Below are 26,465 nucleotides of genomic sequence, written 5' to 3' on the forward strand. Positions count from 1 at the left end.
CCGACCGAGACCCGGACAACGACGGGACCAAGATCAGCGTGAGTATCACAGCGACAGGCGACAGGGGGCGCGTGCCTTTGTCAGCTGCCAGGCAGGCCCAGGTGAAAAAGAGTCAATTTTAGGTTTTTAAAAAAGCCTTTAGCGAGTTGTGCCTGAGAAAGGCAATCTCGCGAACGTAGGGCAGAGCCAGTTTTTTCTTTCTTATTTCACACGGTCCAAAAAAATTGAGGCAGATTAAAAGTTGATACAATGAAATTACTTACTTTAATATCGTATATATTTAAGCAATTACTAAAGACTCATTTTGCCTGCCAAAGAGTGTGACGGGCTTTTTTTCCTTCTCACTCTTTTTAACGTTAAATAGTTGTAAGACTGTAGGGCTGCAATGTTAATCTTCATTCAAAATCAAAGAAATAACTATCCTTTAATATGAAGTAAAACACTAACTTATGAAATCTTCCTAGGCAGGAAAAAAATTAAAGCATCCAACCGGATGTTGAAATTGTATTGAAAACACTCAGTTTTCAATGTGATTCAAAATGCATGCAGTGTATTTCTAATGCCAGTGTTCAAAACCATATACAGCCAAAGCCAATATAAATATAAAACATAATGGAGGAGGTTGACCTATTGACAATACCGAGATGTATTTCAACTGTCCTGGTTATTACTTTTAATAATTCTATGTGAAATTGTAAATAAAAAGAAAATTGTATTCTTTTACTACACCACAACTGAAGCCTCCTAGAATCACTTTATTTTGATAGAACTGCCTCAATCATTTACAAGTAATAGAGAAGTTTCCATTACTAGAAATTGTTATATAATGAGGAAGTACAGGGCTGCTTAGCATGTATATATGCTCAGGAATTCTTTTATAAAACAATTATATATATAAATTATAAAATGCCTAATATTTTATATATTATATATAATTTTCATAATATGAAAATAATATTGTATAAAATAAATTACATCCTATTGTTTATCTATTCATTTTAGGAATCTAAAAATCCAATGACTTACATTAAAAAAAAGAAAATTTATTCTGAGGCTGTTACAATAGCAAAAACGTGGTATAAAGTTGGAGTTATATCACAACCAAAAGTATAAAAATATTTCGTAGTAATAGAATCAAATGTAAATGTATAATCTAAACATGGAAACAAATATCAAACAAAAAGAAGACAGAAACCAAAAAACTACAATTTGTCTTCATAAACTTACTGACTTTGGGATAGTTCAATGCAATTATTATGATATCACACAATTATTGTTTTCATATGGTACTAGAAAGGCTTACTGGTAAAACTATTGACAATACTTTTCTTAAATATTTCATTTATACGCATGTATATGTGGCTAGATTGTTTACGGACTATTCAAGTTTCACCCTTCACCCATGCCTATATCTTCCAAGAAGCAGTAAGGAAAAGAGCCTCACACATCCTGAACTGAGGAAGCATACAGTTAAGATACATGGTCATGCGCTCAGCTACTGCATACAGCCCCTAACAGTATTATCTATGCCAAAAGTTAGTAAAATGTAGTGAATCAGCAGCAAAAGTTCTCATTATAAACTGAGGTAGAAAGTAGTTTGTTCCCAGTTTACCTACAAAGTGACCTTGGTCATGTCAAGTGTCTTAAACCAGCGGTTGTTAGCTTAGAATTCTCAGGAATTCTTTTACCGAACACGGACAGGAGTGTCACCCCTTTGAGATGCACACTTAATGTTTCTGCATTAACCCCAATGAGACCATCTTCTAACAGCTCCCTAGAGGATTCTAATGTGCAGTCAGTGCTGAGAATCATGGGGCCAAACGCCCAAATCTCAGTTTACTCTACTGTAAGAAAATAATCATATAAGTACTCCAACTATTTCAAACTTTATTAGGAGACTCAACTGACTCTATCTGACACTCTTAATCCCCATTATTAGTGTATAGTTATACATAATTTTGCATACAAATAAATACATACTGTGGTTATGGTTCAAATGTTGGACACTGTTTGTATACATCTCTGTATGTAAAAAGCAGATGAATGCTTCCCAAGTTTTCTTAATTACTTGTGGCCACTTGAAAGTGTATGCCTTCTTCACTTTTCTCTGCCTTTGAAAATCATCCAAATCCTTAAATCCTGAGTGTCTTATGAAACCCATCATCTGTCAATGGTGGATAATATATCATGTATATAAAATCTAGCTGTTCTGATAAAGATACTTGTGGATATATATGTGTATATGTATATTAGACATAATATAAAATTATATATAATCTTATATATTACATTCATACATAATTTTGCTATTAATCTGGCATAAAAACTATTAGAAGAAATAAGAAAGCCAGTTTCTCTCTTGAAAATCAAACTAGCATCTGAATGATGGTATCTGGCTCCAGTAGCATAAGGACCTATCATTGATGGGGGTATGTACTTTGGCCATAAGATGAGGTGATATTAATCTGCACCCTGAGTCATGCCACCCCATGACTATTGGCAAGCCTGCACCAAACATCTGAGAAGAATACTTACTATTCAAGCCTTGTGTCAGTACCTTTCGTGAGGCAGCCCCAATGTGGGGATAAAAACATTCTCACTTAAACCCTGTTGTCACCAAGAATGTATTTTTGTGATCTCTCAGAGTTGTTGCCTGCAGTGAAGACAAGAGGCTGTACAAACTGTGTCCTTTACCTATTTATGTTTGTGCTTCATTCAACGGAGCTAACCAAGCAGAGGTCAATCCCATGGTTGGAAAATGGCAGACCTGCAACCTAGGATCTGGGGACCACGTGGCTAATAGAATCTGGCACTGGCTGGATTGAACTAATTATCCCTTGATTTTGTGAAGCCAGTTGTTAGTGCAATGGGATAAATACGACCTTCGTATCAGACTGTTGAAAAAAATAAATAGCTCTCTGACTGTGGCTATGAGGCTGTTAAGCCCCTTTAATTTCCCAACATTAGCAAGCTTGGGAGCAAGTATGGGAACAAAATCGTTTGATGTAGCGCTTTATTTTTTTTCACCTGCAATTTTTCAGACAGTGAAAGTCCAAGGCAATGACATCTCTCACAAGCTTCAGATTTCCAAAGTGAGGAAAAAGGATGAAGGCTTATACGAATGCAGGGTGACAGATGCTAATTACGGAGAGCTGCAGGAACACAAAGCCCAGGCCTACTTGAAAGTCAATGCCAACAGCCATGCTAGGCGGATGCAGGCGTTCGAAGCCTCGCCCATGTGGCTGCAGGATACGAAGCCTCGCAAGAATGTCTCAGTGGCCATTCCCAGCGGCATCCACAGCTCTGGCAACCAGCGAATGCACTCCACATCCAGCCCTCAAGCGGTAGCCAAAATCCCCAAACAAAGTCCACAATCAGGTATGGAAACCCATTTTGAGCCTTTCATTTTACCACTCACAAACCTTCCCACGGGAAGATCGGTGAAGTAGAGTAGACAGATTTATGTTTGATGGTTTTAAAGTTGGAGACCTAGCGCAGTTGAAATAATAATGAGACGAAGCTGCGGAGTTTGAGGCTCGCCTTCACAGAGGACGTGAGTCGCCCCGTTAGTCTCTGGCAGTGCTGTCCAGGGGAACTAAGAGCTGGACTTTCCCCCCCACTCCCTTCTGTATTTACACCTTATAAGAACAGTAAATCATGTCATGTTGGTTGCATTATAAATGCATGTTCATTTTCTCTACAGATTTATGTATCGACAATGGCCCAAATTAAGAGACTTTGACTTAATCAAAATGTAAATGAAAGGGACAACACATTTTCAGCGGCCCATAGCTTTAAGGCAGGATTGTTCTCCAAGGGCTTTTGATTTTGAAGGAGAAACTTCAGCTGCCTTTGATGAAAGTGATAATGATAATGGCAGGAAGTGAGAGGGGATGAAAGGCAGTAAGTGGTGCAGAGATTCGGCAACTCTCGCAAATGTGCCTTCCTTTGATGCCAATTTAGGAGCTTAGTCACACATTTCCCAAGTCAGCTGTGCAAGTTAAAGCTGTTCTGAATAGCATTAATTTATGCAATCACTCAGCCAATGGAAACTCATTGAAGTTGTAACCTTGATGTGGGATAAAGGCTTCTTGGAATGAGCAGTCCCCTTCACAACCCCGTGACTGTTCTGTATTTTGTTCAAACCCTTGACGTAAGATTACAGGATGAAGGGAGCATAAAATATTTAATTTATTGTTCTTTAAATTTTTCCCTTTACAGTTTATCATTGGAGAATTATTGATACTACTCTTGGTAATAGCCAATGACATTGCTAACATTCAAGGTCACTTTGGCCATCAAATGCAAAAACCTGATCATTTCATTAGGATGATTTCAGATACATACGTACATATATATTAAATATTTGCTGGTGAATAGCACTTTTAAAATAGTATGTACCAACCTAGGCTTCCTTCTTATTCATCACATGCTAATGGATATGATGTGTGAAGAGCTTGACTCAGGATCCCTGGGAGTTTGCGTGGGTGAGCTTGCCTGGGTCACGGCAGTTTCTGCCAATCTGATGAATAAATAGCTTAGCCCCTTAGCCTCTCTAAGGCTCAGTTTGTGTGGCTTTGTCTCATTTTCTTCTTTATCATCTCTTTTGTTTTCTAAGTTAAAGAACAAGACCATAGCTCGAATATATATATATATGCATGTATATACACATATACATATGTAACATACAGAAATACACACACACACACAAACCCCCTAGTGGTTAGAATTTTTGTAGCCATTATTTGATAAAGAGTCAGTGTTTTTGGAGACATTGTCCCTCTTCCCTTCATGCAAAGACAAAAGAAGCAAGACATTATATGGAAAATTACAAAGTAGCCTCAGCAGACAGTTTACAACCTTATTAGTGAGAACTCCAAATTATGGAAGTGTAATTATTGGCCTACATAGAATATTCCAAACTAGAGATCATAAATCTGTTGAATAAAATCAAATGGATTACCTCTTCCAATGGAGGATTTTAAGCCTGGATTGAAATCTTCTATTTCTAAATTATTAACCTTTGGATTAAATAATGGACCCTAAAAACAGCTAACTTATCTTCATGTATTTTTCTTAGTATTGTGATTGGAGCTAAAGGGTAAAATTCTAGGTATCTTCTAACAGTTTTCAAATAGGAATCACTACTTATTTTCCCACCACACCACCAGCCTGACTAGTTTTCTCTAAAGCAAAATGGAGGAAGGGATATGCATCCAGATATGCATGGATATATGCATATGGAAGATGGGATGCTGACTTCATGCACAAGCATCCAGATATGCATCCAAAGTCATCTGCTTATAGCAAAGATTTACATGAAATATATCCCCATCTTTCATTTCTATGTTTTTCTACTAATAGAAATACTGGAAAATATTTTTGAGACACTTAGTATCATTTTTAGCTACTTCAGCAGCTGGGGTTGCCCACACCCCTCATTCTATCATGTGTAAGTTTCCGAGCTTGCACAGTTATTGTATAAAATACAGTATCTGGAATGGATATTTATATAGTAGATTCACTGTGATACCTACATCCTGATTTATAATTTTGCTTTATAATTTTCCAGGTTATATCCAAATAAAGCTGATTTCGATACCCATGCTTCATTTATTCACTCTCCATCCTTACAAGAGCTTCTACACCAGGCACAATGACACAAAAATGGGAGACATACTTCCTCTCTTTGTGAGCAGACAAAACATTTGTAAATTCCATTCATCATGCATCTTTTTTTTTTCTTACTCTATTCAAGGCCAGACATGATGAAGACACAAAGATTAAAATCTTGCTTTTATAGGCCAAGCCTTTTGCTTGTTTTCACTACAACGAGGCACGCTTCATGCTTGGTACATAGGACACTGTAATATTAACCTGTGCTACAAAAGCCTGGTTTATCTGGCCTTTCCTCTTCATGATAGTCTTTGACTTGGTTGACTAAATCATTTAGGTGGAATTACTCAACTCTTAATTCATAGAATTTTTCTGTCAAAGAATTTCTGTCTCTATGCAGGAAGTCTGTATACATACCTAGATATCATGTTCAAATTGTCATACAATTAATCAGTTTTCCTAAAACAGATATGTACACGGGAAAAAAAGGTGGAAAAAAGCCGATTACCATCTACATATCACAAGATAAAGATAGATTTAACTATCATTTAGTATAGCTAGTTCCCTATTTTTCCAAAAGTAAGTGAGCATGTGACACCCTCCTGCCTTAAACTGTTTATCTTTATGACATCTTCTTTTCAATTCACTTGATAATGCACGGTTAAAACCAAGATAATGAGGGGAGACGATAAAGCAAACAGACAAATCCTGGCTTTTGCAACCCCTTGTCTTCATATTTCCAATTCTTTTGAATTTCAGTTTTGCGCACCCATACTGACATTGAAGAAATGTCCTGTAGATGTTCTGAGGAGGAAGAATTCCTGATTCTAATTCCATCTTTACAGTGACACCCAGACATCCTGTAGCCCTCACGCCTCCCCAGACACCTCAGTATACACACCATTCTCTGCTTACTTCTTCCGGCCTCATCTCCCTTTCCGAAGCCAAAGGTGCCGTTCACCGACCGGTCCTCCCCCTTTGTCCCTGTCTTCCATGCTACTGGACCCCTCCCCACGCCTGGGAAAACTGGCAAATCCCACTCAATGCGTCAGCCGCCAGCCCCCATCCGGCAGGGGGCGCCGGCGCTCACTCCGCCGTCTCTGCTGGCCCCGCAGTCCCCAGCCCGGTCCCCTCCCTCCTCTGTTTTGTCCTGGGCAACTGCTAGGAGCTTCAGTCTTCCCCTGCCCTCCTGATTGGCTGTTAGAGTTTGCCTCTTTGTTGGCTTCTCCCAACAAACGCGTTTTTTGAATGTAGACCTGTTTCATTCTCAATTCCGTGAAAACCTCTCGTCCACCCTGGCTTTCCCTCAGAAAACTCCTCAACCCCTGTTTCCAATTCTGATTTCTCTCTGAAGAGCCAGGCTGGGGTTCACAATGGTCGGTCCCCCAGTGCATCTCCACATGTGCCTTCCACGAGCACTGGGGCAGGGGAAAGAAAGATGGCTGCACTTTTGTTGACCATACCCATTGAGAGGTGGGGCTTTTCCTCCCTGCCCCCTAACCGGGCTGGCCTGGGACCACTTGCACAGGAATGTATAAGGTAATGTTATGCAAGTAATGCAATGCCAGGTCCAGACCCAGCCTTTCTGCTGTTGGCTTTCTAGCTTCTGCTGTTGGCCTCTTGGAAGCCAGGCGCCATCCAAGGGCAACTACCTTGAGACCATCTTACTTCGTTGAGTGAAGCCCAAGCAGGCCGGCCTTTAACTTTGGCCTCGGCTGCTATTTCAACCAGCATCTCACAGCTGAGCCCAGCTGACATGGACTCCTGAGAAAAAATAAAGGGTTGTAGGGTGGTTTGTTTCACAGTGATATCTAGGTTAGGCCCCTAAACGTGAATAACTCAATACTGAATTTATTTCTTAGCTTCCTTACCAAAAAGAAATGTTCTTCCGCCGGTGTTCCCAAATCCTTTTACTAACATGATCACGATCACAGGTCTTGTGGAAACCTTGAAAATGTTCTTATGTCTTCTTCTCTTGGTTGCCACCATGAATTCATTATTCACTCCTACCAGTTGTCTCTTTAAAATATCCTTGAACAACTGCATTTTTTTCTGTTCCACCAACAGGGATTTTGTTCTCAAGACAGGCCCTTTTCACTTTCTCCATCTCTTATACTTTGCCTGTTTAAATTCAGATGCATTGAAAGATCACGACAGAGCAAGTATGAAATAACTACTATTTCCGAAGCACCATCACAAACTTTCATGGTGTAATTTCCAGCCTTGTTTCTCCTGAGTTCCCAGCCCTCACGGCCCTAATCTTCTTAATTGGTATTTCCTCAATGTTTTCAGATACTGTTCTACCTCTGTGACTTTGCAAATGTGTTTTCTTCGTGTGGGCCCTTCCCTGTTTGCTGAGTTCCTACTCAAATGCAAATTCTTTTATAAAGCTTCCTCCTTCGCCTTAGAATTGGTTTTTTCCTCTTTCAGGGCTCTGAAGCACCTTGTTCACACTTACTTTCAAGCCATTGTTGTGCCCTGTAGTGTAGGAATTTTCCCCCTGGGGCTCTCCTCCTTTCCTGGCTGGATTTCGCCCTACATTCTGGGGGAGCCTCAGTCTCAGGCACAAGGGGCTAGTCCATCACCCAACAATAACTTGTAGGCTCCAGTTATTACAATTTACATTTGTAATACTCCAGGTGCCTAGAGCAAGTGGAGTTCATGTTTGCAGGAGGAAAGGGAAGCAGAGAGGGACAGTAAATCTTTGTTTTTCTCCTTTTTTCCCCTTATAATTATATTTGCATAAACAGATAATACTGCCACTATTCCAAAACTGAATGAGACTCTCAACAGTGTTTCTTAAAGTGTAGTGCCGACGACCTAAGCCAGACTCCCCAAGGGAGCTTGTTAAAGATTCATATTCAAAGACGCCACCCAAGACCTACTGAATGAAATTCTCTGAATCTAGAACCAGAAAGAGGTATTTTTGTGTGCAGCAAATTACGAAACTCATTAGCTCTAAAAAGTTCTTAGAGGTGAGGCAAGAATTCTGCAGCATTTCCCACAAGATACACATGCATGTGTCCAATGCTACAGAATGCTTTTCTAGAAACTGATCTTTTGCCATTATTTATTTTCCAGTGGAGAGATGGACTTGTGCAAAGCTGTGCTCTTCATTCCCATGATCCACAGCTGGCACGTATAGGAGATCTGGCCATGGTTAAGGGGTCATTCTGTTTCTGCATGTGGAGTCTGTAGCCACTTAGCAGGGACGCTGATTCTCTGAACTCCGAAATATGATGATTGTGTTTTCACCAGGAGGTGAACTTGAACACTGAGAGAGAGGCAGCTGCTTGGCAGCTGCCAGACGCCGAGAGCTCCCCGGAGCTCCTCTGCCGATAAACATGGCTGCTTTCCAAAAGTGGCCAGATTTAGTGAGAATGATCTTGCAACAAAATTCAAAGCTGGTGGGGGTTGGGGTGGGGGGAGGTAGCCAAGGGGCTGAGGGTCTTACAGGAGATTGTTTTCCTCATTTAAAATATGAGGAAATGGTGTGTTGCATCCAGGTAGATAGCCAAAGATATAATTTAGACCTCAATGTTGATTTTGGTTTAAATGATCCAACTTGGCTGCTTACGCAGGTTAAATTAATTTGATCATCGTAATTCTATCAGTTAAATGGCTGCTATGTAAATCAAGTGTCTGTGAATAAGATGAAAAATAGATTTGAGGCAGTGCTTTAGATAACACAGGCCAAGGAAACGGCTTCAGCTGTGTTTGAACCGGAATTATGCAGATTAAAAGTCTATACTGGCTAAATTCCCTCACAAACCATACTTAACTCATTGGAATTCAACAACTAGCTGGATCTCGAGAACCAAGGGCTAGCTCTGTGTTGGAAGGGCTTTTCAATGCATGACTGGCCACATTAAGGTTTACCTGTGGTTTTCGGGAGCTCTGTAATTGCAGAGACATAAAGCAGAATGGCCAGTGTTCTAAGCTCTTGTCTCTAATGATTGCATGATCCTTTGGGGCTTTCAGAAAGCTGCCAGGGTAGCAGCTATCTGGACAGATGACCCAAGGTTTGGGAACTTGCTGGAAAGACTAGTTCTGTTGGCCAAAGTAACACACATCTTAAAAGAGAAAAGGCAGGGGTCCTTCTCCCAACGAACACGGCTGCCATCTATGGTCTAACACAGGTGCATTCCTGTCAGCGGCAAGGGGCAGACATAAACAGGAAGCCGTTCCTTAGAGCCTCTACTTCTCACCCTGGCTGTCACCAGCAGGGGCAGTAGGCACTTCGGTTCCCATCTCCTCATCTCCATCACTCATAGCTGGACATGTCTTCATATTCTCATTTATTAAACGGAAACTATGGTATAACCCTCAACCGAGTTTTGAGGATTAAATGAAAGTAGATACAGAGAGAGCTTGGCATTAATCAAGCTCTCAATAAATGATAACTAGTTGTTGTATGAATAGGTCTATTGTTGCATGTGCTTTTTTATTATGATTATTATTAGGAGCAATGAAGTCCTGAGAGTCAGTGGTCTATACCACCTGGCTCTGCTGCAGTGGAGTGTGTGTATTGAGTGTGTGTAGGTGATGAATTAAGGAAAGTAGACTGAGTTTTCATTCCTGGCTTACGTTTTGTTGTGTATAACTTCAGGACTTCTTTTTTCACTTCTGTCACAATGCCACTAATTGATGATAAGTTTCCCCCTAGACAACCACACTACGTATATTGACCACAAGCTGCCTTGCCCAAGGTTGTAACTAGATCCTTACTATAAAGCATAATAAAACTCCAAAGGATTGTTAAGAATTTGAACTGTGTGGCCTGAATATACAACACGTATTTGGAAACCACAGTTATATACCCTGGCTACTCTCTTAATTAATTTCAAGCTTTCCAGAAATGACCCTCGGAATGTTTAAAATCATAAAATAATTATAGATACATCTGAAAACATAAACAAGTGAGACTAGGTAAAAGCTTTAAAAAGAGAAAAAAAATAAAGTGGATTTAGATAAACCAATAAACCCCAGGTTGTTTGTTGAGTGAGCTGTGTACAAAATATCTCTGAACCTCAGCAGTCATTATTTATGAAACTGAGCTATTAACACATATGCCCTAAGGACCAATTCCAGCAGTAAGTGACCTGGTGTATTTTAATGATCTATTAGAGTAAACCTGGTAGTGGTTGGTTCCTCTTTCTTTACCTACCAGATATTAAAGCATATTATTAAATAACTATGAATAAAATGGTAGTAAAGGAACATAAATATGAATAGAGCTGAAAGAAAATAAGAAGCCTAGGAAGCTCTAAAATTACATAAAATAATATCATATCCGATGAACTAAAAAATACAAGAATTAAGAAAGGCATTAATTAATTAGTAAGTGATAAAAGGAAACATTGTCATAATTTATGATATACATCCAAATGAAGTCAAATTAATTACAGAGCAAAGCAGAAAAGAAAAATCAGATACAGGAAGATTAGCATAAAATCAGACACCTGAGGCTCTGAAGGTTTAAAGTTACAAAACAGACAAGTGAAAATAACATTTTACAGTAAGTAATTTAAAACATGTGTTTTGGGGCGCCTGGGTGGCTCAGTCAGTTGAGCGTTCAACTTTGGCTCAGGTCATGATCTCACAGTTCGTGGGTTCGAGCCCTACGTTGGGCTCTGTGCTGACAGCTCAGAGCCTGGAGCCTGTCTTCGGATTCTGTGTCTCCCTCTTTCTTTGACCCTCCCCTGCTCACGCTGTCTCCCTTTTTCTCAAAAATAAATAAAACATTTTTTAAAATGTTTTAAAAAAGGGACGCCTGGGTGGCTTAGTCGGTTAAGCATCCGACTTTCGCTTAGATCATGATCTCGTGGTTCCTGGGTTCGGGCCCCGCGTCGGGCTCTGTGCTGACTGCCAGCTCAGAGCCTGGAGCCTGTTTCAGTCTGTGAGTCCCTCTCTCTCTGACCCTCCCCTGCTTGCGCGGTCTCTCTCTCTCTCCTAGAAATTAAAAAAAAAATGTTAAAAAATAAAACAAAAAAACAAAAAACACGTGTTTAGTTAAGTCAAATGTAAGTAAAAAGCAATGCTGCAGACAAGGCAATATGTGTATCTAATACTTTGGAAGAGAAGAAAATAATGTCAGTTTTACATATGCTGTGATTATGTACTCCATTCCAAATGGCTTAGAGATAGCAAAATACCCTCAAACCAATCCTCTATTTGACAGCAATACCAAATAGAAATGTTTGCGACATCATAATAATTCTCAACAGTAACAACAAAAGATATAAAATATCTAGTTTTCTTTTTAAAGACAATAACAAGCATTCTAAATATGAAGCCCATTAGAATAGTCTGTTCAGAGAGTTTAGGTTTGAATAAATGAATAAATACGTGATGTCTTTGGGTGGACAATCACAATTTTAAAAAATTTTTATGTTTTTCAAAAGTGTTTGTAGACTCGCAGTCTCAGTCAAAACCCTAGTCTTTTTTCCAAACTTGACACATATAATCTTGGCAAAGATTTTTAGAATCAGCCTGTATCATCAAGGTTACAGTGACTCAAGCATTTTGATATATGATTACTTGCATGGTGAATTGGTACTTTCCTTCTTGAGGAAAATTTATTCGGAAAGATCAGTCACAGGTCTTTAGATCTTGTGGCCCACTTGTGCTTGAAGTAATATTCCTAGGAGGAGCTTCCAGAAAGATCAGTGGTGAAACAGGCCCAGACCCATGCTTATTACAGAGGTCTTCCCTAAACTGGAAATACCCAAATGACCAAGAGTAAGGCAGTTCCTTAATGAATGTGTTAAAATGTCAAAACCATACAGTGACTATTATGCAGCTTCTAAAGTCAAGTTTTAATGAAACTAGATTAATTCAATACATAATATAATATGAAAAATACAGGGTACAGAATAATAAAGTAAAAAATATAGACTATAAAACTTTAAATCAATCTGAGATACTTGCATAGAAAAATGATAAGAAATATATGAAAATGTACACCAGAAGTCAAGATGTTATGATTTTTTTTAATATATTTTTTTTTATTTATTTCTAGGAGAGAGAGAGAAACAGCGCGAGCAGGGGAGGGTCAGAGAGAGAGGGAGTCACAGACTGAAACAGGCTCCAGGCTCTGAGCTGGCAGTCAGCACAGAGCCCGATGCGGGGCTCGAACCCACAAACCGTGAGATCATGACCTAAGCGAAAGTCGGACGCTTAACCGACTAAGCCACCCAGGCGCCCCAAGATGTTATGATTTTTTTAATGTTTATTTTTGAGAGAGAGAGAGAGAGAGAGACTGTGAGCAGGGGAGGGGCAGAGAGGGAGAGAGAGACACAGAATCTGAAGCAGGGTCCAGGCTCCGAGCTTTCATCACAGAACCCGACTCAGGGCTCAAAATCATGAACCCACGAACTGTGAGATCATGACCTGTCCGGAAGTTGGACACTTAACTGACTGAGCCACCCAGGTGCCCCAAGATGTTATGATTTTTAATTGCTTGATTATTTCATGTGTATACTTAACATTTATACAGTGATAGTTTATTAATTTTGTTATATTGGGAAAAAAACACAGTATTTAAAATTTCCCAGATTTTGGGGCATCTGGGTGGCTTACTCCCTTAAGCGTCTGACTTTAGCTCAGATCATGATGTCTCAGTCCATGAGGTCAAGCCTTGCGTCAGGCTCTGTGCTGGCAGCTCAAAGCCTGGACCCTGCTTCAGATTCTGTGTGTGTCCCTCTCTCTGCCCCTTCCCTGATCACACTCTGTCTCTCTCACTCTCAAAAATGAATAAATGTTTTAAAAAATTAAAAATAATAATAAATAAAATTTCCCAGATTTAAAGATAGTCCAGTGGCAGACAGCTCATGACAGAGAAAACAAACAAACAAAGTATATTAAACAAATAAAAAAAGGCAAGATAGAATAACAATGTGCTATTGTGGAGGTCATGACAAATTAAAAATATATACACACATACATGTATGCATACATGCACATATTTATACATACATGCACACGTGTGTGCACACATATGTTAGAAGTCCTAGCATGGAAGTGGTGTACTCGGAAATTCTAGTAGCATCAAAGTTAAGAACACTGCATATTATTTCCTGCGAGCTGGATGGATAATCTGACCATCAAATTATTTTTTTTCTGTTTTTCTGAACATAATGAATGTGATCTTGATAAACTCATTTTGATTAAACCAATCAAACAGATATAAAGTCCATAAATTAAATATCATGCAATCATTTTTCCTCCCAGTAGTATGACTCATTCAGTCCCCGATTCAGAGGGAGCTCAGAGGGGTGAGCAATGGCGCAGTCATTGGGGCTGTCAAGGAAAATTAGTACCCCGGAGGATTTATAAATGATAATTACGTTTTATTTAATATGTCTTTTAAAAAGTCTGAGAGAGCATTTTTGTGTGAATTTAGAATCCTATGTGCATAAAACAACCCCAAAATAGGTTAAACTCTTGGTGTCTGAATTAAAGCAAATTGTAAAACTAGGAGTTAGGATTCCCTATTCCGTGAAGCTGAGGACCATGGAGCTATTGAAAAAGTAAAATGCCAGAAATTACATGAAGCAATTTTATTAACGTCACAGACAAAAGTACTTTAATAAAGATCCAGTAATGTAGTCGCTCTGTATTTTAAAGTAGAAAGGTCGTAAGCATTGTGCAAGGAGGAGATCTATTATGGGACTGCTTTTTTTCTTATTAAATGCTTTAGACACATCTTTATCAGCGTCTTCTTCAGCCATTTGGAACATAGTTGAGTTTTGATTTTTCTGATTAAATAAATTGAGTAATTTTCTCACTTTCTTAGCATTATAAATGGTTAATTTGGAAAATGCTCCATGTAGGAAGCAAAGAGTAGGATCACAACTACTAAATAGGAAAAAAAAAAAAAAACAACCTTTAGAATGTAAAAACTCAGTTCCAAACAATCTGAAAGGATACATATTCTGAAAATATGAACTATGTCTAGATATTTTTGGGGTTAATGCTGTGTCTAATTATTGTATTTAGCATGTAATAAGAGTTAACTAAATATTTAAGGATTGAATATTATGGTTTATGTATAGTACAAACCACTTATATAAATATAACATTAAAAAGTTAAAAAATATACCACTTAGGATAATACCACTGCTGAGAAGATACATGGTTTCTTTTTAAAAAATGTTTATTTATTTTTGAGAAAGAGGGTGGGAGTGGGAGAGGGGCAGAGAAAGGGAGATACAGAATCTGAAACAGGCTCCAGGCTCTGAGCCATCAGCACAGAGCCTGACGCTGGGCTCCAAACCATGAACTGCGAGATCATAACCTGAGCCAAAGTCTGACCCTTAAGCAACTGAGCCACCCAGGTGCCTCAAGATACATGATTTTTTATGTAATTCAGTCCATCTATAGGAAAATAACCTCAGGCCATTTGTGTATTAACGGAGAGAGAATATTAGAAAATACACTTGGACATTCCTTCATTACATACCATGACAACAATATGGATGTACTTAAAATTATATTTAATAACAAATTGTGTTTAGCACATTTGATGAGCAGTCCTGGCCACTACACATTTTTCTTGTATGCACATGCCTTGATAAAGGGGATATGGATTTAAAAACAAATCTTGCTGGGGTGCCTGGGTGGCTTAGTCGGTTAAGCGTCCGACTTTCACTTAGGTCATGATCTCGCGGTTCGTGGGTTCGAGCCCCGCATCGGGCTCTGTGCTGACTGCCAGCTCAGAGCCTGGAGCCTGTTTCAGTCTGTGACTCCCTCTCTCTCTGACCCTCCCCTGCTCACGCTCTCTCTCTCTCTCTCCTAGAAATAAATAAAACATTAAAAAATAAAAAATAAAAACAAATCTTGCTTTAATTGAGTCTGTTAATTACTTAATTCTGCTGGCTAAGGTCATTTCTATCCTGAGGATAATTTGTAAAACATTCTAATGTAGATAATTTTGAAATAGCTGGATTAAAGAAAAGGATAAAACTATTGGCTCAGATTTGGAAAATGTATGGGTAAAGTCTCAAAACATTAAAAACACACCTCTTTTAACATAAAAAAATGTTAAAAGAGGTGTGTAGTATGTAATTGATGTTTTTCTACGTCCAATTGGCATTAGTTCCTCAAATAAATTTTTCCCCAAAAGCAAACATTGCTGTACAAATAAAATGGATTTTTTCCCAAATGTTTATTTATTTTTGAGAGAGAGAGAGAGAGAGAGAGAGAGGAAGCAGGGGAGGGACAGAGAGGGAGACAGAATCCCAAGCAGGCTCCATGCCATTGGCACAGAGCCCAACGTGGGGCTCGAACGAACAAACCGTGGGATCATGACCTGAGCCTAAACCAAGAGTCAGACACTAACCAACCGAGCCACCCAGGCGCCCCAAAGTTGATTTTTAAATGTAGGCCGATTACTGTATAAATTATGCTGAAATCTTTACCTTTCCATTTATAGAAGATAAGTGAAAACTGAAATCACATCTCCACAGGTATTTTTCTTCCCTTCTCTTTCCTTGACTTCTGTTTCACTCTGAGTGCCTCAGTTGCCATTTCTCTAAAAGTATGAGATGTGTTTCTTTAATGAGAAACTCTTCTCTGGTGATGTTAGGGGAGGAGTGATCCATAACAAAATGCAGTGAGTGTAGATGGAAAGAGAAATTCTCTATTTCACCAATTAGTGAGTGATTGCTCAAATCTGAAAATACTGCTTGCTTACCTCTTCTCCCAGTACTCAATAATTCTAGCTGTGGTGCACTCTTTTTTTTTTTAATGTTTGTTTATTTATTTAGAGAGAGAGAGAGAGAAAGAGAGAGTGCAAGCTGGGGAGGGGTAGAGAGAGGGGGAGAGAGAAAGGGAAGGAGTAGAGAGAGGGAGAGAGAAGATCCCAAGCAGGCTCTGCTATGTCAGCATGGAGCCCCATGCCGGGCTCGATCTAACGAACCATGAGATCATGACCTGAGCCAAAATGAAGAGTCAGATATTTAACTGATTGAGCCTCCCAGGTGCCCCTGTGTGCTCTTTGTATTGGCTCCCTCACTCAGGGCAGACAGTCCCAGCCTACCCTGACACAAAGCCATTCCACAGGGGTCCCAGTTGTCTTCATAACTCCCTCTATTACATTCCCCAACTTGAATGTGCTTATTTAAGTTCTTTGAGAAATGTGACGTGGTTCAGCAATACTGTCAGTGCCACAAAACCGCATGTGTGCTCAGTCCTAACGGAATCTGTGATCGTTCCAACAAGACATGGATGAATATCTACCTTTGCATAAAGAATATGCTGATTAATAAGGAAAACACATGCAGGAAGCATATTTAAACTCCGTGGGTAAAGAGTTGCAAGTCTCCCCGCAGCGTTTATTTATATACTGGTGAAGGTATTGCTAATAATAAATCATTCTTATTCATGCATTAAAAGAGTTATTAAATGTCTTAAAAACTTCACTCTGAAAACATGTTGTTTTCCACTAATTTATATTGTTCCCCATTCCATTTTGTCAAGGCAGCTCATATTTCCAAATATCTCTAATAGGCAGACTTGAGAGTCTAGAGTTTTCAGGCATGAAGAATCACCGGAGGAAATGATGATGCAAATTAGCTTTTGAAGTGAAACAGAACGGGTTTTGAAGGTCAACGGCACCACCCACTGGTTGGGTAAGCCCTAGCACACAGCTTCAGGGCCTTAATCAGCAAAAGGTTATCATAACTTCATGGGATCACAAGCAGAGGCCAAGAAATAACAAATGTTCAAGAAATATTAGCTGCTGCCATGCCAATCATCATTCTGTCTCCACTAATGTCAGTCTTACTCGCATGAATGAGTTACAGTGAAAGTGAGTTGTTTTGAGATGCACTATGGCTTTAGCAGGTGGAAGACACCATCACTGTATGTTCCTTCTCGAGTCACTGTAGAAGGTAGAAATCCTGAAGTCCTGCCACAGCCACGTTCTGGAAAATTCTGTGGTGAATGGCGTATCATCTTGTCAGTTAGATCTTGTGTACGTGGGCAAATGCACTTTTTTTTCCCCTCGGCTCCAATAAGAGGCCTCAGGACTAGAACAATTTGCTGATGAAAGGAAAGCAAGAAAGGAAATTTAAACAGCTGCCCTGCCAACATGCTGGGGCAGAATAAAACAGGCAATTTATGTATTGGGTCAAAATGAAGCACATTTCTTTAAAAAAAAAAAAAAAGATTTCTGGAAGAAATTGGCACTGGGTCTGTAAGAATTCTAATAAAAAGATATCTTTTTCAAAAAATTATAGGATAAAATCATCCTATTAATTGACCTTTCCCCTTAACTAGTGATTTAGTATGTGCGAACCTGAATAAAAATTACATTAAAAGCGAGCCCAAATTTTCTCACACAGCTATTTTCATTTCTTAAAGCTGGAATTTGTAATATAAGTATGTCAAAGGGTCTGTCTGTTCTGAGAGCTGTAATGGACACTCATTCTTTATAAACCTGGCCTCCTTACAGACCAAAAAAAAAAAAAAAAGTATTTGATGATTGCTTCTTTTTTTATTGGACTGTTTTCATTTTTAGGTTTGTTCAGATGATAAACCTTGCTAATGTTCACTTTTACAAAATAAAGGCTCTGGAGTAAGACCGTGAAGCCACCCAGCAGGAGAGAAATTGTTTCCTTTCTCCTTTCTTGTTCCTTTTAATTCCAGTGGATACTCAAACAAGAAAAAGAAGAGAATTATGCCCAAATTGATAGACAGATGCCCTGAATTGTGATTGTTCTTCATATCTAAACCAATGAGAAGTACTCACATAAGAAATTAATCCATCAGAAAATATTCACGGCCAAGAAAAAGTGGATATTTGAAGAGCCGGTAAAAGTAAGATGGAATAAATTGTCCATACTGTTTTCTAAGTGCTCCACCTGGTTCTTTGAATTCAATACCCATCTCCTCTTCCAATGCTTTTTCCTGGTAGATGAGAGCTCCCGTGGTCTTTCTGTCCCTGTCAGTAACCAGTGGTGGCACTTTGAGAATCAACTTAACGTTTTTGGTCCTAGGCTATTGAATTAAATTAAAACCCTTGGAAAAAAGAAGTTCTTAGAGGAGGGCATATAAGAATGATTTTGGAGTCACCTTTTACTCAAATATTTACATTAATTTGGATGACCCGTAAGCTCTAAAAGTCTGTAAAATGAGAAGGTTAAAATATTATATCATATGGCGGTTAGTACGCTGCAAGGAGGAAAACAAACGACTTGTTATTAAAGTCAGATGATGGTTTTGTATCCAATATTTATCAGTTCAGAGTTGGAGAAAAGAAACTTTAGATCAGTTTTTTTTTCTTTGCAGTATGTTATGGTTAGTTCATTTTCTCTGAAAAGATTAGTGTGTACTCAAATAATAGCTTCACATCTTGATTTAACAGATGTGGAGACAATGGGGCAAGGTTGCTGACCTCAGGGAATTTCTGGAAAACAGAGTGTCCTTTTTTAAAAAAATTTTTTTTAATGTTTTATTTTGTTTTTGAGAGAGAGACAGAGCATGAGTGGGGGAGGGGCAGAGAGAGAGGGAGACGCAGAATCCGAAGCAGGCTCCAGGCTCCGAGCTGTCAGCACCGAGCCCAATGTGGGGCTCGAACCCATGAACTGGGAGATCATGACCTGAGCTGAAGTCAACTGAGCCACCCAAGCTCTCAGTCCTTTTTGTTTGTTTGTTTTAATGTTTATTTATTTAAAGAGAGAGAGAGTGTATATGCATGCATGCACATGCACAGGGGAGGGGCAGAGAGAGAGAATCCCATGCAGGTTCTATGCTGTCACCACAGAGCCCGAGTTGGGGCTTGATCCCACAGACCACCGTGAGATCATGACCCGAGCCGAAATCCAGAGTCAGACGCTTAACCAACGGAGCCACTCAGGCACCTCTGTCCTAAGTTGATCTCATTTGCCTCACTGTTCCTTCACTTCTGTACTTTACTACCTATCATCCGTTTAACTTACGGTGAGTTATTCCACGTCGCTGAGTTACATTTTCTTGATCTGTTTACTATACAGAACTGCCTAGAGGGTGAACTAAGGCAATGTATGCAAATTCCCTGACACATAGTCGATGCCCAATGCATTGTAGTCATTTTGGGAATTGATGTGAACAGGAAGAGCAATGGTTAAATATGTCCAATGCCTTCTGACTGAGGGTGCAGGGAAGAAACGTCAGTACAGATGGAATAGTTTAAAAAGGAAGGTGTTAACGGGGAGCTAAGTTCTTCCATCTGGCAGACACATGAGAGGGGCAAGGCACACTTTGCGGTCTGGGAAGTTGTAGCCAGTTAAATGAGGCAGGAAGTTGCAGGCCTGAGCTGAACCGGACAGTGGCTCTCACGAGATAGCAGAACTGCACACCATCTCTAGCGGACTGCAGAGAATGCCAAGGTCTCGCTACTCTGCCCTGTTGTTTTTTAATTTTGTTTTGTTTTTAAAACAATAGATGGATTTTTTTGTTCCTCTTTGAAATAACAATTACGGTAAAGATAAAATATTTGAAGCTTTTTCTTTTTTTTTCCTTTCTTTTTTCCTCTCTTCCTATTTCTCCTCAGCCAAACTCTCATTTGTCACAATCAGCCCGTTGAGAAATGCTCGCTTTGTCCACATCTCAGTGAAGGTGATGCGACACTGGGTATCTCCTGAGGTATAAAAAAAGCTGAAAATTGGGAGCCAGGTTTCTGCACTCCTTAGACTTCTGAGAAGATTTCTTAGACTTTTCCATTTGCAAAAATGGAGAAAATATCTTTCCTGTCTTACAAAGGCATGGGGAATTACACCTGAGAGAACACTATGAAAATCTTTAAGCATAAAAACAACAGAAAGTGGTCATTATTAAAGAGGTGAACGGACATTATGAAATGGCATTCTGAGTCAGAGAGAAATCTTTAGGTTCTATGAGCCTTCTCTTCATCTGGGCATGCTCTCCCGTGCATTTTCTTTGCACAATTTATGTAATAGTATCTCTCTTCTTTACAGGGTAATTTGTGTCAGACGCAAAAGCTTTAAAACGCTCAAGTCATTGCATCAGACAGTGAGAGTCATAAAAAATTGCTAAAGTTTTGCCCCTTGCCTTTAATGAACTTGCAATGTAATCCTTGAGATAAGATGTGAATATAATGAATTATTCTTACACGAGTCAATGTAAACCATGTTAAGGCCATCAGAGAGACCAAGCCAATACACTATGAAGTTCAGAGGGGAAGGAGATAACAACTAGCTGACGTGAACCCACAAAGTGGATGCAGGTGTTTTGACAGGAAGAGTTGCTTAAATTCTTGGTGGTCTGAGGAAATAGCAAGTTAACCTGCTTCAGGGCATAAAGCATAAGAAAGCAAAGAAAGCAAAATAGGTGATCTAACACAATGTCATATTATTCATATATATATTCATATATTCATAATATTATTCATATTAATAATAATAATACACAAACAGTTATTATGCTCAATTTCGAAAAAGTAGAACAAGTATTCATCTTGTTTGGGATTTTAGAAATGAGAGGGAGCAGAGGAAATTAGAACTCAGGGCTCCTGACTGTAGCCCAGGCTCTCATTATTCCACAAAAGTAAAATGTTTCCATCAGTGAAGATAAGAATAAAGCATGATGAGCGGCTGAAGTTTGCTTTTTACAAAACAACAACAATAAAATTAACACTCTATAGAAAAGAGCAACCTTGTTTGACAATAATGTACACTCAGAATAGTGTACATCTGAATGGAAAGGACTATGATGATTACTTGTTAAAATTACACAGGACAAATGGCAGCATTTAAGAGCCCTGGGTTTACAAAGATAAAGGAGTACATATCTCTTCATTCAAGATGTAACACAGAAAGAAGAGAAAAACAATCAGTGATTTGATGATAAAATTGATGTAGAATCTAATGTTCAGGGGGGAAAAAAGTTTTATAATTGGCCTGACAGCAATACATTTCATTTAGTAAAAATACGCTAGGAAATGCATGTACCTAGAGCAGATGAATGATTACGAGCCGAAAAACAAACACATGATGAAAACAGTACTATGTTACAGTGACGTATTGCATATCTGATGGCAGTTCAAAATTTTAGTAGCCTTAAACTACTCTTGATGGTATGCAACTGAGTTTCATTCCAATTACACTACTTGTGTAAATCTTGTTTTAACTTGCACATGCTGGACAGAGTATGGTTGGGAATGTTGGGTCAAAATGAAGTAGCTGTTCCCTTCATATCTTTTTGGGAATGGTGGGCTGGGACATCTCCTCCGAAGGGCTGATTATTTGAGAAAGGGGCAACGTAGTACATGCACCAGTTGAGCAGGTGTAAGCCAATCTGCAGTGCCCATGCTGAAACAGAAACCTTTATTTCCCAAAATATCTTTTTGGAAGAGTGGATCATTTTACGTAGTTTTATTGTTCTTAGCATTTGTGAAACCATTATTCAATATCCGACATACTTTGTGTCAGGTCAAGTGCAGTTAACTATTTAAGGAGCCATGTAATCATTTCTTCCTTCCTTCCTTCCTTCCTTCTTTCTTTCTTTCTTTCTTTCTCCTTCCTTCCTTCCTCCCTCCCTTTCTCTCTCTCTTTCTTTCTTTCTTCTTTCTTTCTTTCTTTCTTTCTCCTTCCTTCCTTCCTCCCTCCCTTTCTCTCTCTCTTTCTTTCTTTCTTCTTTCTTTCTTTCTTTCTTTCTCCTTCCTTCCTTCCTCCCTCCCTTTCTCTCTCTCTTTCTTTCTTTCTTCTTTCTTTCTTTCTTTCTTTCTCCTTCCTTCCTTCCTCCCTCCCTTTCTCTCTCTCTTTCTTTCTTTCTTCTTTCTTTCTTTCTTTCTTTCTCCTTCCTTCCTTCCTCCCTCCCTTTCTCTCTCTCTTTCTTTCTTTCTTCTTTCTTTCTTTCTTTCTTTCTTTCTTTCTTTCTTTCTTTCTCCTTCCTTCCTTCCTCCCTCCCTCCCTCCTCCCTCCCTCCTTTCTCTCTCTTTCTTTCTTTCTTTCTTTGATTAAGTGAATTCTCGTCGAAGAGTTTCTCTTCAGACGATAACAAGATTGCATATCCAATTTTGGAAAGCTCTGAAAGCTCTGACACTAGTGGTTCTACATAGAGTGACTATATTTCTCTTGCATGATCTTTGTGCTTAGAACTGCCCTTGACCTAAACTATCACTTTTGCATTTTTGATCCTTCTTCCAGCCTGAAGGAGGGCACTCTCCAGATACCATTAACCCCACAGTCTTCAGGCATTAGGGTTCTGTGAGGAGATACTGTGTTAAATATATAACCGAGTTATCAAATAAGAAAATCGATGACAGCACTAAAGTAACCTAAGCACAGGACAGTAATGTTAACCTACTAAATGGCCACTGTACAACCCCCCAAATTTGTCCTACAGTGACCTTTTGAGAGCATGCGTTCTTGCCTCAATCTTTATCATTGCCAAAGTGGACCTGAACATTCTTTAGCAGAAATATTCAAAAGAGTGAATTTCTTCCCTACCCTTACCCCTTCAAACTGTTTCAACCTTTCTCCAATTAAAAAAAGAAGAAAACAAAGACCAAAAAAAAAAAAAAAAGAAAGAAAGAAAAATACTTTGAGCCTCATCACATTTTTGTCTGCTTACAAATAAAGGTATTTCATACATAATTAGCCAGAAGCTTACTGGATAAAATGCATGAAGAACAAAATGCAAAATTGCAATTTAGTTCCCCCCCTTACCTTGTCCCCAAGCTCTTTAAAAAATGTCCAACTCTTGATAGCACCAACTTTTCCTCAGCTCTCTAGGATAAACCACTGAGAAAGGGCTTTCTCTAGAACAAAACGCCCCTAACGCACCCATCCCGGAACACATCCCCGCCCTTCAGAAGCCTGCTGCTCCCAGTGTTCGTTATACTCCTGTGGTGTTGTGCTTATGCGGTAGTAAAACAGGTCACATGTGTTTTCGGTACCAATAGAGGAATAACCTAATGACTGTAGGGATTCCTTGAGGGAAGAGTATGTGGATTTGTTCCTCTCAGTGTTCCCAACCATGGGATGGCATTGTTTGAAAACAGACAAAACAAACAAGACCAACTTCCCGGGACTGAAATACTTTGTATGTGTTGTTGTTTGCAGTGCATGCCAAGACATTCATGAGCACCAGAGCCAAGCTGGCGAGCTAATTAAATATATATATGTATGTGTTTAAAACAGCCTAATAAGGAGCATTGGAAATCTTCAAGATGAGCGAATATCTTATAACTTCTTCCGCAGGTGCAAGGATGATAGCTACAAGCCATGGACTTTCTGTCCTGCTTCTTGTTTGTGGCTTTGTGAAGGGTGCTTTGCTTTAATCTAAAGTGCTGACTTTTTTCCAATATCACTTTCTCTTCTTAAAGCAAAGAGCAAATCGCCTGTAAAATCTACGGAGCGGACAGCAAAGTTGACCCTAAACTCCAAGCACCACTCTGCACCCACTGTTCTCTAATTACCTACCCAAGGAGCGCCTGCTTCTGGAAGCATAAACGAAGAGGCTATCACACGCTTTGTTCCTAACATTTTCTTGAGCGAATCACTGATCTTTTATTTCAAGAAAATTAGTGTGAAGTGATAGGACATTTTCTAATAGCAAGATCTATTTTTTTGTTTTTTGTTTTTTTTTCCCTTTTCTTTCGGCTGCTTAAAGCATCATCTTGCTGACTGCTCAGGGGTTGGCCCGAACGTCATGGATATAGTAAATATTTCCTATGGATACCACTGATTTCCTACTAAAAGACACGTTATCTGCCGGAAGCAAACAGAAATCAAAAAGCTACAGAACATAAGCTATCATCAAACAAAACCCCTGTTTGGGGGCAACCACAAAATCATCAACACTGCGTGTCAACAAGGGGAACACTATTTTAAATAAGACACGATAAAAGAAAGATTTTTTTTAATTTTCTTTTTTTCTTGGATTGTTTTCTCCTTTTTCTTGATTGTAGTTCTTGTTCAATGGTGGCAAGTGCTGATTATGGCCGATCCCTATCAATCCTGGGAGGTTTATAGAAATACATTTTGAGTGTTCTATATTTCAATGTATTTTCATTCATTTTGCAATTCCTGTATATGCAAACTTGACAAATTCTGTAAATTGCTTATAGTATGTGTGATATAACTTCAAAGTAGGTAGACTATGACCTTCATGCAAGCTGATTTTTATCATTATATATATAAATATATACATATAGAGATCTATATGTTGGGTCACCAACCAACTTTTTTTTAGATAACGCATTTGTTTTTCACTTAAAATTCATATATTGTGCGAATTTTGTAATGCATTGTTTCACTTCCACAGGTCTGACAGCTGCAGGTGGCTCTGTTGCCCTCTGCTTCCTTCTGGAAAATGCATATTCAAAATTGTATTGGTCTCTGATAAATGAATTAATTTTGTTGTGTGTATGCTGTGTTGAAATTTGCTATGTTCCTTTATATATGGTGTTTATTGAGGTTTGAGGGTCTCTTGACTCTGAAGAATGTACACTCTCTGGTTTTGACAGCTATTCCCACATGATTATCATCATTGTTTTCAAAAAGCAATGTTGCTTCTAGACAATTTGCCTTGGAGGTAAATGTGGAGAAGGTGAAGTGGTCACCATGATTCCCTAAATTCATGGAAGAACACTTCTTGCTTTGGCTAAAAATGCTGCTTCCTTTGACCTTTATGAATTTTTGTAGATTTGTCATTCTGTTATTTGCTGCTAATTATAGTTTAATGTCTCCTAATTAAAAATTAAAATCTGGTTGTTGGCTGAATATAATATGGAAACGATGACTTCAAATCTCCAACTAAAGAACATAATGTGTTCAGGTTTTCACTGGTTAAGTGAATTACAATTTTAAATATTTCTTTCTCATTTCTGGCTTGATGATAATTCAGATTATTTCATTTGGAAACTGTTTTCTACTCCGACAAAGAATGATAGGCAGAACTACTACTGTGTTCCATATACACTATGGAATAGATACAGGTTGAGATAGAAATGACCTGAGTTTTCCTTCCAGAGAGATTCTTCCATTTCCTTTCATAACAAAACCAGAAGATCATCTCTGTAGGACCAGCAGCTCACAAGCTATGGTCCTAAACTGAAGCTTGAAGGCAATGAATACCTCTGCTTTTCAAAGGTAAATGCATTGATTTTCCTGCAATTCAATTACAAGCAATGTGCATATTTTCATATTATCTTAACATTATCTTTGAGAAATAATGTTTCAGGCGAAAACTTTTATTGACATTTTTCTTGTCCATTTGGTTTATTATTTCAGCCTAATGAGAAAAATAAATAAAGGATTTGATTGCGCTATTTTATTAACCTAGAAATTTATTTTCTTTCAAAATTTAATACTTCAAATGCATAAATTAATGGTAAGATAAATATTACTTGAATCTATCTGGCCTCTGAGATCACCTACATTCAAGTGTAATTTAGCATACTGATTCTAATTCAGTCAGGCTGGGAAAATCCACCATGTAATTTTTTTACCCAAAGTTCAGGTCATGAGATTGGCTAACTCTAAAGCAAGACAGATGTGCATCTGTTATCAATGATGTTTGCCATGCTCGCTCATAATAAAGGATATATGCTGGCTTGGGAAGAATTCTCAATAGATTCATTGTGTCAGCGTCCAAAATAATGAAGTCTTCATTGTTACTGCGTTACCAAGAGTCTGACTCACTGGCCTCTGTGAGAAAGAATATGACACACTACCTATACCTCCAAACTCAGAAAGTTAATGTGTAACTTTACATATTGGAACAGAAGTCTTAAAAATTAAAGAATCTCTCTAGTGGTTTCACCTTGCATTGCTCTGGGACTGTTACTCATAGGCAACCATGACTCTAGAAATGAAGATTGAAAGATAAGTTATATGTTG

General features: G+C 38.7%; 1 protein-coding gene across 2 annotated transcripts in view; it reads left to right on the plus strand.

The window, feature by feature from the left end:
- The window catches only part of VSTM2A (V-set and transmembrane domain containing 2A), a 28,990-nt gene extending 3,091 nt beyond the window's left edge, over positions 1–25,899 (plus strand). The window contains exons 3-5 of one of the 2 annotated variants that reach the window (XM_077765779.1): positions 1–38; positions 3,042–3,378; positions 23,948–25,899. In XM_077765779.1, the coding sequence (XP_077621905.1) occupies positions 1–38; positions 3,042–3,378; positions 23,948–24,036 (464 nt within the window). In that variant the 3' untranslated portion in view covers positions 24,037–25,899. Of the gene's footprint in view, positions 39–3,041; positions 3,379–23,822 lie in introns of both variants that reach the window. The other variant, XM_077765780.1, reaches the window with a different exon arrangement.
- The last annotated feature ends 566 nt before the right edge of the window (positions 25,900–26,465 follow it).

This window comes from Crocuta crocuta, unplaced genomic scaffold (genome assembly GCF_008692635.1).
Source record: "Crocuta crocuta isolate KB4526 unplaced genomic scaffold, BGI_CrCroc_1.0 scaffold751, whole genome shotgun sequence".
Classification (NCBI taxonomy): Eukaryota; Metazoa; Chordata; class Mammalia; order Carnivora; family Hyaenidae; genus Crocuta; species Crocuta crocuta.